Raw genomic sequence first — 15,379 nt, 5'->3', positions numbered from 1 at the left:
TGGACTGCAAGGCGTTCAAACCGGTCAGTCCTAGAAGAGATCAACCCCGACTGCTCTTTAGAAGGCCAGATCCTGAAGTTGAAACTCAAGTACTTTGGCCACCTAATGAGAAGGAAGGATTCACTGGAGAAGAGCCTAATGCTGGGAAAGATTGAGGGCAATAGAAGAAGGGGACTACAGAGAATGAGATGGCTGGTTGGAGTCACTGAAGCAGTAGGTGTGAATTTAAATGGACTCCAGAAGATGGTAGAGGACAGGAAGACCTGGAGGAACGTTGTCCATGGGGTTGCGATGGGTCGGACACGACTTCGCAGTTAACAACATTTTAAGAAAACCTGTAATTTTTCAAATGCATTTCATCATAGATATCTACATATATCCAGATATACAGTAACCACTTAATACCACCTTAATACCGACAGGATGGGCACGTTTTCCAAAATTAAATGTGTTTTTAGATATATGTAGCAAAAGGATTTGAGAATTTTTAACAAAAGAATGAAAGATTCTTTTGAAGGAATAAGCTATTATATCTACTCTGCAAGACAGCTACAGCAACTTTACTATATTTTATTTCTCAGTGTTCACAATTGTAAATGATCTATTACTTAAACCATTCTCCAGGTAGCTATTAAAAGATATTTTTTTCTCAATAGATGTTCCATGTATATGAACAGAAACACAACACTGGATAACTGTTAATACAAACTATTTATATAAGAACATTAAGTTCTATAAAATACACTCTTCAGATTTAAACATATAAAAGGTATTGAATGTTTATTGCATTTTTAGAGGTTGTCAAAACTATAGGCATACAATTACCAGAAGTTATTATTCGTTCTTAACTTAGTTTGAAGTGTTTTCTGATTTGCGAAGGGCAGGAAATTTTAAACAATTACAGGACTAATTAAAAATAATCATTCTCTTCACTTTTGGCTCAGGAGAACAGTATGTCTTGCTTTTAATTTTTGATCAGTTAAAATTCTCTATACTATATAACTTCTGGAATAATACCTTAGTGTACATCAGTATTTCTCAACCTTGACGACTTTAAGATGCGTAGGCATCAACTTGCAGAATTCCAGTCAGCGTGGGAGTTGAGATCCAACTTCTTAAAGTTGCCAAAGTTGAAAAACATAGGTGCACATAATTGGAACGTGAGAACAATGAACTTAAAATCTAAAGAAAAACTAACAGGCAGAATTCTAAGAGTCATGGCAGTCAACTGAGATCAGGGAAAATGATATTGAACAGCTGCTCCATTGATCAGTTAAAAGATTCCTGTTTCTGCTGAGCTACATACTTCAACAGGCACATGTACCATAATCCTTGGCCAAACCAAGAACAACAGAAAACTCTTGTTCAAGAAAAGTCTGCTTTGGCCTTTTTTAAAAAAATGGTGGAGATGGGATAGAGAATACATTCTTTGAAACTATTTAAATATTCTGTGTGTCATCAAGCATCCCATCAATAGCATTATCACCTAAACATTCCCATCAGAACACCAATACTGATCTGAGTGCATCTCCCAGCAGACTATATTGATTTAAGTGCCTTATGTACCTTCACTAAACTAAATCCAACGCTGCTTCTTTCTTTGCTTGGTATTTTGCCAACAGAAAGGATGGATGAGGCAAATGCAAAAATTTCAATTTCAGGGTCATATGTTTATCAACAGCCTTGTTAAATAAATAAAAATCCAGATCAACAATAATATAAAACAAATAAACTAAAAAAACCTGAACCAAAATAATTAGGGACACTTCACACACTTTTAAGAGAGATACGGGTTCTGCACAGAAAATACCGCATAGCCTGCAAGTTTAGCATCAAATTTGTACATCAAACTTGTACATAGCCATTTTTTGTGTATTTGCAACCCGAGGGTTTTTCATCAGCCATTGCTTCCATTCGTGTATATATTGCTGGTAACGACAAGTGCATGAGTACATATGCTTGGATAAACAGAAGTCAGCAGTGAAAATTAATTTTGTATAAGGTGGTTTTGAATGAATGGAACAACCATAATTCATCAAGAAGGATGATCAATGTCGTTTAAGCATCACATTTGCCCATCAGCGATAATGTATTCTGAGACATTGCTCTCAAGGTATGCATGTCGGTCAACGTTAAGATGTTAGTATTTCCTATAGCCCCCTCTTCTACCGTATGACTCCCCATATCCTCCTCTCCTACTATAGTCACCCCTCCCTTGATATCCACCCCCTCCCCTCCAACTTCCCCCACCCCCTCTACCACTCCCACCCCATCCACTCCCTCCTCCCCACCCACCCTCCCCACCCCATCCACCACCTCCTCTATTTCCTCCACCTCTTCCTCTTCCACCATCTCCTCCCCAACCTCCCCTGCCCCCTCTCCCACCACCATCCTGTCTCTTCTGCCATGGGGGCATTTCAGGAGGCGGTGGATCAATTTCTGTTGGTCTGCCACCACGATCTGGTACTCTTCCCATCAAGACCTGTTCAAAAAACATATAAAGCCCAGTAAGACCACGTTTCCTTCTTCACTTCGGAATATCAAATTATCGAGAGAAAGCATGTTCATTTATGTATGTATATATGTCTGTGGTTAAAACCACTAGGTTTTCATACATTACTGTATTATTCCAAAAGAATATAAATAATCTAGGATTGACTGGTCAGTTATGAAGAATTTCATACCAGCAAAAACAGTTAACACCTTTAAATACCAAATGGCATTGAGTATAAAATACAAGGCTACTCTGCATTAAATGAGCTAGAGCAGTGTTTCTCAACCTTGACAATTTTAAGGCATGTGGACTTCAACTGCCAGAATTCCACAGCCAGCATTGCTGGCTGTGGAATTCTGGGAGTTGAAGTCCACATGCCTTAAAATTGCCAAGGTTGAGAAACACTGAGCTAGAGATTCCTGAGATTTTGTAAGTTACCAGAAACATTAAAATTTCTGAGAACTAGCACAAATTCTTAAAGGTTCAGTAGTACAAGAAATCTATGGCTGCCACATTAATAAAAAACATACCTTATTGATTGCACAAATAGTCTTTTCTCGTGTAGATCCACTGCTTGTTCTTGTGATCTTTGACAAATCTTCACGAGCAGCTAGAAGATGAGCTATTGAAATCGTTGATTTAGAAGTAAGTCCGTAACGTTTGGGTTGATAAATCCTTGCAATATCATCCGTTTTTACCTAGGAAAATGGATAGACATTTATAATAGCTACAAAAACTATCACAAAGTAGAGTGACATTGTTGTTGTTCTTAATTGCGAAGTCGTGTCCGACCCATCGCGACCCCATGGACAACGTTCCTCCAGGTCTTCCTGTCCTCTACCATCTTCTGGAGTCCATTTAAATTCACACCTACTGCTTCAGTGACTCCAACCAGCCATCTCATTCTCTGTCGTCCCCTTCTTCTATTGCCCTCAATCTTTCCCAGCATTAGGCCCTTCTCCAGTGAGTCCTTCCTTCTCATTAGGTGGCCAAAGTATTTGAGTTTCAACTTCAGGATCTGGCCTTCTAAAGAGCAGTCGGGGTTGATCTCTTCTAGGACTGACCGGTTTGAACGCCTTGCAGTCCAAGGGACTCGCAGGAGTCTTCTCCAGCACCATAGTTCAAAGGCCTCAATTCTTTTGCGCTCAGCCTTTCTTATGGTCCAACTTTCACAGCCATACATTGCAACTGGGAAAACCATGGCCTGGACTATACGCACTTTTGTTGGCAGGGTGATGTCTCTGCTTTTTAGTATGCTGTCTAGATTTGCCATAGCTTTCCTCCCCAGGAGCAAGCGTCTTTTAATTTCTTGGCTGCAGTCCCCATCTGAGGTGATCTTGGAGCCCAGAAAAATAAAATCTGTCACTACCTCCATTTCTTCCCCATCTATTTGCCAGGAATTGAGAGGGCCGGATGCCATGATTTTGGTTTTCTTAATGTTGAGTTTCAAGCCAACTTTTGCACTCTCCTTCTTCACCCGCATCAAGAGGCTCTTTAGTTCCTCTTCACTTTCTGCCATTAGAGTGGTATCATCTGCATATCTTAGGTTGTTGATATTTCTCCCGGCAATCTTAATTCCAACTTTTGATTCATCTAGCCCTGCCTTTCTCATGATGTGCTCTGCATATAAGTTAAATAGGCAGGGCGACAGTATACAGCCTTGCCGGACTCCTTTTCCAATTTTGAACCAATCAGTGGTTCCGTGTTCGGTTCTCACTGTTGCTTCTTGACCCGCATATAGGTTTCTCAAGAGACAAATGAGATGGTCTGGTACTCCCATCTCTTTAAGAACTTGCCACAATTTGTTGTGATCCACACAATCAAAGGCTTTTGCATAGTCAATGAAGCAGAAGTAGATGTTTTTCTGGAACTCCCTAGCTTTCTCCATGATCCAGCGTATGTTGGCAATTTGATCTCTAGTTCCTCTGCCTCTTCGAAATCCTGCCTGTACTTCTGGTAGTTCTCGATCCACATACTGCTGGAGTCTAGCTTGTAGGATTTTAAGCATAACTTTACTAGCATGTGAAATGAGTGCAATGGTGCGATAGTTTGAACATTCTTTGGCATTGCCTTTCTTTGGAATTGGAATGTAAACTGACCTTTTCCAATCCTGTGGCCACTGTTGAGTTTTCCAAATTTGCTGGCAAATTGAGTGTAGCACTTTTACTGCATCGTCTTTTAAGATTTTGAATAGCTCAGCTGGAATACTGTCACCTCCACTAGCTTTGTTGTTGCTCAGATTTTCTAAGGCCCATTTCACTTCACATTCTAGGATGTCTGGTTCGAGGTCAATGACCATCTCATTGTGGTTATCTGGGATGTTAAGCTCATTCTTGTATAGTTCTTCTGTGTAGTTTTGCCATCTCTTCTTAATCTCTTCTGCCTCTGTTAGGTCTCTGCCATTTTGGTCCTTTATCATGCCCATCTTTGCATGAAACGTTCCCTTCATATCTCCAATTTTCTTGAAGAGATCTCTGGTCCTCCCTATTCTGTTGTTTTCTTCTATTTCTTTGCACTGTTCATTTAAGAAGGCATTCTTATCTCTTCTAGCTACTCTCTGGAATTCTGCATTCAATTGGGTGTATCTTTCTCTTTCTCCTTTGCCTTTCGCTTCCCTTCTTTCCTCAGCTATTTGCAAAGCTTCCTCAGACAGCCATTTTGCTTTCTTGCATTTCTTTTTCTTTGGGATGGTTTTAGTTGCTACCTCTTGTACAATGTTGCGAACTTCCATCCATAGTTCTTCAGGCACTCTGTCTATCAGATCTAATTCCTTAAATCTATTTGTCACCTCTACTGTATATTCATCAGGAATATGATTTAGTTCATACCTGAGTGGCCTAGTGCTTTTCCCTACTTTTTTCAATTTAAGCCTAAATTTTGCAACGAGAAGCTCATGATCTGAGCCACAGTCAGCTCCTGGTCTTGTTTTTACTGACTGTATAGAGCTTCTCCATCTTTGGCTGCAGAGCACATAGTCAATCTAATTTCTATGTTGACCGTCTGGTGATGTCATGTGTAGAGCCGTTCTTGGGTTGTTGGAAAAGAGTGTTTGTTATGACCATCGTATTCTCTTGACAAAATTCTATTAGCCTGTGCCCTGCTTCATTTTGTACTCCAAGGCCAAACTTGCCTGTTATTCCGGTTATCTTTTGGCTTCCTACCTTAGCATTCCAATCCCCCATGATGATAAGGACATCATTTTTTGGTGTTAATTCTATAAGGTGCTGTAGGGCTTCATAGAACCGGTCAATTTCATCCTCTTCAGCACCAGTGGTTGGGGCATAGATTTGGACTACTGTGATATTGAATGGTTTGCCTTGGATTCGAATTGAGATCATTCTGTCATTTTGGGGATTGTATCCCAGTATTGCTTTTCCTATTCTTTTATTGACTATGAAGGCTACTCCATTTCTTCTGAGGGATTCTTGCCCACAGTAGTATACCTGATGGTCATCTGAGTTAAATTCACCCATTCCTGTCCATTTTAGTTCGCTGATTCCTAAGATGTCGATGTTCAGTCTTGTCATCTCTTTTTTGACTACGTCTAGCTTGCCTTGATTCATGGATCTTACATTCCAGGTTCCTATGGAGAAAAAATCTTTACAGCATCGGACTTTCCTTTCACCACCAGATATATCCACAGCTGAGCGTCCTTTCGGCTTTGGCCCAGTCGCTTCATTCTTTCTGGCGCTACTAGTACTAGCCCTCTGCTCTTCCCCAGTAGCATATTGGACACCTTCCGACCTGAGGGGCTCATCTTCCAGCGTCATATCTTTTTTCCTTTTAGTACTGTCCATGGGGTTTTCATGGCAAAGATACTGGAGTGGTTTGCCATTTCCTTCTCCAGTGGATCACATTTTGTCAGAACTCACTGCTATAACCTGTCCGTCTTGGGTGGCCCTGCACGGCATAGCTTATAGCTTCATTGAGTTAAGCAAGCCCCTTCGCCACAACAAGGCAGTAATCCATAAAGGGGAGAGTAACATTAGGAAGTTTAATTTTACTGCACCATGTAGTTATTAATATCATGTATATTATTAGCTTCCATTTTACAGTTTAGTTTCAAGTAAGTTCCTATTGACAAAGAAAAAGCTGCTAAAAGGCTTAGGAATAACACTTGTTTAAAGAATGTCATAATGCAGTTAAACTGAATTAGATAAAGTAGATTATACAATCTGAAAAAAACAAAGCAAAATAATCTTACAGTATAAATACATATTGTAAGGTTACATTGTTTTTTTCCCCCTGAAAATTTTTAATGTATACTTTGAAGACATTCTCAGGCCAAGGAAGGTTATGCTTATTTCAGGGGCAGATCCATGGAATTTCATTAGCTATAACACAGAAGTGGTTTGCCATTTCTTCTTTTTCAAGAGTGATTTTCAACTACTGAGTCAAGCTTGTAGCCCTGTTGTTCCCTCATGGTTTCCCACCTAAGGCCCTTTTTAATTTCTATGCATTGACTAATTTGTCCAAGTGCTTCAGCTGCTGAAATGTAAATGAGTAAAGGAGAAACAAATAGTTGGAATTCTCTTTCTTCTATACAACAGAAAATTTGTTTTTAAATCTTCCATCCCAGGATTCTACTCAATCAACAAGAACTAAGGAATAGAACATACTCACCTTAGCTCTATCAGACCACCCAAAGGACTGTACAGTTACATCCAAACGCTTCATTAACATCCGCCTGCGGCATTCATATTCAGTCAGAAGAGCCTCATTGATTTTTTCCAACTGCTTCTACAGCAAATAGAAATCACTTAAAGTAATCCTTTTGTAGAAATGACATGTTTAAATCCAACAATCCCATCACGGTTTAAACACCAGATGGGGACAGTTCATCATTGGCTGCTAAGAGTCGACACTGTGTCGATGGCACAATCAATCAAATCCAATATCAATAAATATAAATGCATATATTCAAATAAATGCAGACAAACTGAACCTAGCATATAATATATCCAATAATTAATTTGTATGCCCACTGCATATACAAGTTTGAAGAGAAAAAAAAAGGATGTTACCATTTGGTTTGTATTCAAAGGAGTTTTTAGCAGAGGTTTCTCCATGTATGCTTTTGGAACTTTTGACAAAACATCCTTAAGCTGAAAAAAAGTAGAAAAGACATTCTTAACCTTTATGCCTTCCAAAAAATAATATCCTATATATCTAAGCAATTATATTAAAGCAGGAAATGCCCATCAGCAGAAATTGGATATAATGATTTCAAGTGATCTTACTGCGGCCAATACACTGTTTTCTACATGGAGACATGAAGCCTTTTATCTGTTTCTCTCCGCCTTTCCCAAAGATGGAGAAATACATCATTTACCAGAAAAGGGTAAATACAATCTTTCACCATTTTTCAATTATGGAGAAACTTTATGGAGTAATATGTGACTGGCTCACCCAAAGAGTTGCACGTTAAATGCCACCTCCCTTATGTATCTTCTTTGGGTTCCTCTACCAAATGAAGTGAGATAAATTGCTATAAGGCCTTTTTAGTGTGGGACCCTTGTTGTGGAATGCCCTTCCAAAAGTTACATGCCTGACCCTCACATTGGTGCCAGACCACAACATTCCTCCTTTCCCAGTTTTATTGATTTGTAGTCAATGACTTTAATTCCAATACAAGGGAATATATTGTTGCTGTCCCGTGATGGGAAGCATAGAAATTAAAAGAACAAATATGTGTTGAATTGTAGAGTTCTTGGTTCTCTAAGCTTGGCTGTTTCCATAGAGACATTTCACTGTGTAACATCATTGGTGAGTATGAATGTGGAGTTTGCTATCTGTTTATATACAGTCACTTGTCCTGCCATTTTGGTGGGAGTGTGGTTTCCTCCTTGGGGGTTTCTTGGTTATTGTTTTGTATTTCTTTCCCACAATAGATTGAAACTAATATAAAGCATTCAGATGTACAAAATATACTATACCTTTGACTCTATATTGTTTAATGAGACAGGGAGAGAATACAAGTCAGAAGATGCTGACGATTTTGGTACCCCTAAAACATCACAGATCATCTGGATTTCCTGATGAACTTCATCATTCTTTGCCAAATGAGAACCTTTACATTGTTTAATCTGTAGTATCTGCAAAGCCTGAAGTTCTGTACTTAAAAATACTATAAAATAAGAAAGAAAAGAAATATGTTAAAACCTGGTGTTTGTGTTTCATCAAAAAAAATTAATGATCTGCCAAGCTGGTTGGGATATCAATATAAAACTAAATAAAATAAAAAATAAGGCATGAAGCAAATAAAAACTGGACTAAAAATAAATTTTATAATAGAGCAACCATTATTTCCTTTAGAGAAAAAATATTAATGGATTAATACCAATACATTCATCCAACGTCACTTGGTTATCATGAATCAGACTGTTCTTGGCAACTTAGCGGAATTTAGCAATAGGAATGAACATACTACTGATCAAATTCTAATAACATAGTAGGCAGACATCCTCCATGCATTCCTCAGTTGTTTCAGCCGATCCTGTCCAGTCTGGCAGGATATTCCAAATCTCATTATCTAAGGAAGGGTAGCTGGCAGGACTCAGAAGTCAAACCTTTTCTGAAGTGGTGCCTACACCCCCTTCCCCAAGATCAGATTCGTCCACTCCCTGCTGGCCTTTCAAAAAAACTTGGTACTTGGCTCGGATCTAGAGCTATAAATGTATAAAGCAGCTATGTCCTAAGTATATTAATCATTACTGTTTTCTCAACTGCTGAGTATTGAAACGTTTTTATTTTTAAAATTATTCTTTACTTTTTTAATAATGTGAGCTGTTCAGAGTCATTTGTGAGACTGGCAGCTATATAAGTTGATTAAATAAGTATATAAAAATCTTATCTCCTGCTTAATGGCCCTTTATTCTGTATGCTTGGTATCAAACCTTCTATGACGCAACTTTCAGAAAAAATACATTTCTTTCTTTTCTGGAAAAATTCAGGAAACAAAGCAAGCAGATATATTGCAGCAAGGAACACTCTATTAACTTACACAAGACTTTAAGACAATCTTCTTTCTTTTTTAACCGGTCTTTAATTTCTCCAGACACAAGTGTGGAATATGGACAAGCCAATTCTTTTAAAAAGCCACTCATTTCTAGTTGTAAACTTTCAACATCTTCACCACCTAAAAAAAAAAAAACCAAGTTAAGAGAGTATTATATATCTTCAACTCCATTACCATTTTAGGCACAATTATAAAAAAAATCCAGTCAGTAGTCTTCTAAGGGCTTTGAGTAAGCATCATTCTGCAACTATGTCCTTTGGACAGTAATGAATTATTTGCTTTATTTGCGATGGAATGTATTAAGGTGCAACTTGTGTATGTGTGTGTTTATGTATATCCTATTAGTATGCATTAAACCTTCATCCTCTGGAAAAGTCAATCCACAAAAAATATGTAAATAATATCAATCATGCAATCATGTTTATACTGGCTTGTGCTACAGACAAATAAATAAAACTGATACAATTTAAACTTAATTTAGTTGGGCCTTTTTGTCTTTCATTAGAACAAAGAGAAAATGCTATCATTTAAATTCATGGACCAGTTTTAAGAATACTGTGAACAGAACAAGTCACAAATTATAAACCATGGAAAGAGCTAAAAAGTTAGAAGCACACAAGGCCATTTCTAGAGAATATCAATAATAATCAACATGTAAACTGTTATATTCCAGTGGCAGGCATCACCTCTTTTGGAACTGATAAACATTTGGGAGAATTTACTCAACCATACTGCTGCTTAGTTTTAGCCTTTAGAACAACAAGGAAATAATCAATTGGCAATCCTTTCCTCTGTGTACTTGAATGTTAAAAACTGAACTATCAAAAAATGTCTACAGACAGCAGCAGCAAAGGCCATCATTTCTCTACTTGGTATCTCATTGGATTCACATTGCCTATTAAACCATATTGATATTTCTTTGAGCTAAATATAATGCAAGACTGCAGTCATATCAAATTAGTGGAATAAAATAAACCATGATTTGTTTTTAATTTACTAAATCAGTTGGAAACTGGTTTGCAGTTGACATTTATTGCAACTATAATTTAATAAGATATAAAAATAAGAATGAATTGTTGGGATTATGGGTTCCTGGCTTACTACTAATTTGCTTCTTTAACCAATTAAAGTTGCTAACTAATCTACAAATCAGTAGAAGGTAAATGCAGCAATAAAAAAAAGTACTCCTAGAATTGTACAAGAAAGCCATCATTATTTTGTTTGCAAGAAAAAGTGGGTTGCTCAACCATTCAGTGTCATGTTAAAGGTAAAGCTGAATGTAAAAAATCACAAAAACTTCCATTGCAATGTTACTTTAAAACATGGAAGTGAGACTAAATGACATTATAATGGTTTAATTTCAATGTATGACTCTTTATTTCCCATACAGTATGGAACTGTATTTCCAACAGTTTCAAATAAAAATCAGGTAAGAAATACCAGCTGTTGAGGAGATGCTTTCTTCCAGATTACACAATGGCTGTATTCTGGAACTTAGCCAAACACAAAGCTCACAGAAATCTTGGGAAGTCAGCCCACATTCTGTTGCTTTATTAAGAGCATCTTCATCCAGAAGAGGACCTTTATATCTAGAGAAAAATACAAAGTTCAAAACATATAAATCAAATACACACACACACACACACACACACACACACATATATATATATTCAAATTTTCATCTTGGTATCAATAGCAAGTTTATTTTTTCTTAATACAACTTCTCATAAGAGAATGATATAAATACAAGAAACTTGAAGATGTTGCATCCTCATGCTTGTGAAAAATAAAGTCTCTCTTGATCTTGACTTGAATCCTGAAGACCAATCAAGCAATCAGAACAGAGGTGGAAAGGACTTTGGAGGTCTTCTAGTCCAACCCCCTGCTCAAGCAGATACCATTTCAGACAAGTGGCTGTCCACACAGATCAACTGCTGGGATATTTTTTTTACAATGTAGAGGGCTGGGATTTCCCATCCAAGTACAATGAGATCCAACCCCACTTAACTTTTTCAAAATCAGCAAAGTTTAAAATATGGTTGTGGTATATTTATTCATTTTAATTTATCTGTACCTTCACCCAAATCTTGACCCCTGGTGACTAGCTGGATTAGTGTCTGCAGTTTTTTTTTTTTTTTTTGGCAAGATTCTTGGAACTGGTTTGCCATTGCCTTTTTCCTAGGGCTGACAGTGTGTGACTAGCCCAAGATCACCATTTGGCTTTATGTTTAAAACAGGACTGGACTCACAGTCTCCCCCTTTCTAGCATAATGCCTAACCACTACTCCAAACTGGATCTCTTATGATGTATTACGATGCACATTATTTGGAAGTTATTGAACTGAAAGCAACCTGCATTTTTCCACTATTCATCCTTAGGATCATACCGTCAACTGACTATCAATCAACATACAATTTTTAAAAATAATTTCCCACAAGACTCTAGTACACAGGTATTATTCTTTTAAAATGCCCGCTTCCCCTCTATACTCTAGCAATTTAAATCACGTAGCAAAATGCAAATACAGCTTTTGAACAGATAAATTGCCATGTTCAGAGGCAATGTAAACATTAACAATCAAGCCTGTAGCAGCCAACTACAGAAAAATTAAAACTCTGTGCATCAATGAAGAGGATGAATCGAATACAGAATATAAAAGAAGAACCTTCATAACTACAATGGATTTTGAAAAGATTTCTCCGCCAGTCTTTTGATTCGCAGAGGCGGAGAGAGATGCTTGCATCCACTTGGGCACGCGCACAACAAACGCCTCCAACAAAACTGCGGGAACCTCCTTCCCCCTCCCTCCCCGCGTGGTTTTTAAAATGAATCGCGAAGCAATTCGATTCTCCGGTGGGAGAACCGAGCGGGAAATCTGGAACGAGGCGAGGACTTTTCAACCAGCCCGCTCAAGCCTTCCTTTCTGCACCGTCAGGCAGCTCCTTTATCTAGCCGCCGGATCGAATGTGCCATCGGTGTACGGCCTCCATTCAAACGGGAACCCCACCACCCTTGCCCCGAGTTGGTGGCCCTCCTCCATCTCACCCTAAAGACTCGAGCGCATCCAAAATAACGCACTCCATGTTTGGGTCTCTACGCTGTCAGCGCCTCCATTCCCGCGACTGCAGCGATCTCAGTCCCGCCTCCCGGTACAAAGAGCCCGGTGTTGCATTCAAACGAGCTCGTCGACCTCCGTGGGCTAGGTTTTTTTGGTTCCGGTATTTTGTTTACCACTCCGCGGGTCATAGGGGGCTGCTGTCGGCGGTCTTCAAGTGTTGTTCTTTTGCCTTGGCGCCTTTACACTACTTCCCTCAGGTCTTACTTGAACACGCATGAAATTGCTTGACGCCGATCCTTTGCTCCCGCTTTTCTCAAAAGCCAGGAAAACTTCGCCCGGTTAATGCTCCACGGAAATCGGCCTCCCGCGAATTTCGCTAGAAGGAGCTTTCCCCAACGCCCAACAGGCGAGAATTGAGTGAAAGGGCAGGCCGCCTTACTCGCTTCACGCCCAAGGGCGGCCTTTTCTCTAGTCATGGCAACATCAAGGGAATCTTTAGAGTTCTCCCAGCCGGCCTTCTCTTCGGCGGGTTTCAACTCTCCGTCCGGGCGCCGGTAGGGCTTGAAAGTGACTCTGGCGAAGGTCGAGGGACGCGGTTGCGGCTCCGCATCTTTGTGTGTGTGCTCGCTCGGAAAGGCGACGTTGCATCTTCAGACTAGGCTGCGCTCGCTCACTTCCAATCTCGGCGCCCGGCGACTTCGTCTCGCTTCCGGGAGGCTGGAAAGAAGCGACGCGGAGGCGACCCCCTCGGCTCGCTGGGGTTTTCGGCCTTCGGATCTTCCACGCCGCAGGGCGCGGAAGGATGTTTCCCAACACGAACCAACCTACATGAGAATCTCAGCCAGGATGAGTTGATAAATCCTGGGTAAGGAAGGAAAGTCGTTAACGATAACACCGCCGTCGTATCTGAAGCCTTAGTGTAACTGAAGCCTTAGATAACAGAATTATTCCTGCCTAAGTATAAAACCTTGTTTTTCTCCAAATTAAATTTAATGTTGGATAGAGCCCATTGTACAATTCTGCAAGATTTTTTTGGGATCTGAGCTTGTCTTCTGGAGCGTTGGCTATTCCTGCCAGCTTAATGTGATTCCTGCCAGCTCACCCCAGCCAACTCACTTGGCTGTCTCTCCCCGGCCTATTTGCCCTGGTTGACTCGCCGTGGGACAATTTCACCATAGGACAATTCAATGCAGGCTAACTCAAGAGAGGGACAAGTGAATTGCAGTGGGCCTTGTCTTCCTTTAGGTTTGAACCTAAGTTAAAAAGTAAAAATATCCCCATGTCAATATAGTTTTCTGTTAACACAAACTTGCAGTTTCTTAGCAACTGTGCAGAAGTGATTTGCATTGCTTTCTTCTGGGATTTTTTTTTACTTTTCTGAATAGCTTACAGCCCTAGAGTTTCTGCTAATTCCCTCACTTAACAATCACTTGTTCAACAACTGTTCAAAGTTAAGACAGCACTGAACAAATGGTAATTACAACCTGTCCTTGAAGTTCTCCTGTGGTCACATATCTAGCCCAGATTTACAACTATTGCAGCATCCCCATGATTTCTGGCCTTCCCTGTTGGCTTTCCACAAGCAATGTTAATGAGGAACGTAGCAGGAAGTCAAAAATCATGATCACATGAAATTGTTGTTTAATGACTCTTGATGATTTGCTTAACAATGGCAACTGGAGACTGCCAGAATTGCCACCACTAAGCAATGTGGTCACATAATATGTCACTTTATGACTGCATTGTTCAGTGACAGAAATTCCAGTCCCAGTTGCTACCATTAACATTTGTATGTTAACTTGACTTGGCTTCTGACGTCCAGATAAGATTGCCTGAGACGATCAAAGAGAGCAACAATTCCTATGAATAATCACTTTTCCCCTCAGCTCTCATGATTGCAAGAATCGCAGCTGGCAAAAACAAAAAGTAATAATGCTCTCCATTTATCTATTTAGATATTTTTTTTCATATAAAACATCTCATTTTTACAGTAAAACACAGATTTATACACACATATTTTAAAAACGATGTTTCCCAAATTTGGGCAACATCTAGATGTCTGCATTTCAACCCACTGAATTGTCCAACCATCATGGCTATATTTAAAAGTTCGTGAAAACTAATTTAAGATTTGGCTGGACCGTTTTTATATTTTGAGTGAAAAACAGGCAACATATGACTTAGACTGAATGGTGTTATTCAAGTGTAGAGTAATATATGAACTAAACAACTCTTATCTAATATGGAGAAAGACCACTGTGAGGACATCTTACTCACTGAGAAACTAATTCTTCCTGCTTACTCTTCTCTTAGTATGCAATTATTAATGGAAGTAGCTAATGAGCATGCATTTACTCACCAACTAGGAACTGCCAAAAGGAAACTTATGGCACTAGCCAAATCTAATTCAGTGGGGCTTCTTTTCAGATGCAGTTCCTTATATGTGGATATAAAGTCCAGCAATGCACATTGAACATAATGCACTACCAGTGTAAATAATGCACTACCAGAGTTATTTTTTCAAAAGCACAGGGAAATAAATAGTAGGTAGCTCACAGAAAGAAAAATGACTGTAAAAAAATTCTACTGGGTTTCAAACTAGCAATAGTAGTAGCAGAATTGTCTTGCAAGGTGTCTTTATGCAGCATTTGTAGGATTCAAATCTGCATTTGATTCCATATCAAAAAAAGTATTGTGGAAGAATCTGCAATCTACCAACACAGAAAAACAATTGGTTTTATTAATACATAAACTCTACAGTAATGGCAACCTGAAGGTAAGTTGTGGTTCCCAAGGACTGTTAACTTA

At 39.1% G+C, this 15,379-nt stretch overlaps 1 protein-coding gene across 1 annotated transcript; it reads right to left on the bottom strand.

The window, feature by feature from the left end:
• Nucleotides 1-692: 692 nt before the first annotated feature.
• FAM98B (family with sequence similarity 98 member B) lies at nt 693-13,410 on the bottom strand. Its single transcript, XM_039347333.1, has 8 exons — nt 12,559-13,410; nt 10,953-11,101; nt 9,498-9,632; nt 8,431-8,621; nt 7,519-7,599; nt 7,118-7,234; nt 3,025-3,192; nt 693-2,482 (listed from the first exon to the last, which is right to left on the bottom strand). The coding sequence occupies exons 1-8, from the start codon at nt 12,594-12,596 to the stop codon at nt 2,141-2,143; spliced, it is 1,221 nt and encodes a 406-aa protein (XP_039203267.1). The 5' UTR covers nt 12,597-13,410; the 3' UTR covers nt 693-2,140.
• Between the last annotated feature and the right edge of the window lie 1,969 nt (nt 13,411-15,379).

The sequence above is a fragment of the Crotalus tigris genome, unplaced genomic scaffold (genome assembly GCF_016545835.1).
Source record: "Crotalus tigris isolate CLP2741 ecotype Arizona unplaced genomic scaffold, ASM1654583v1 scf7180000018064.1731613, whole genome shotgun sequence".
In the NCBI taxonomy this organism is placed as follows: Eukaryota; Metazoa; Chordata; class Lepidosauria; order Squamata; family Viperidae; genus Crotalus; species Crotalus tigris.
The sequence above is the reverse complement of the archived record's forward strand: the minus strand, read 5'-3'. Positions and strand labels throughout refer to the sequence as shown.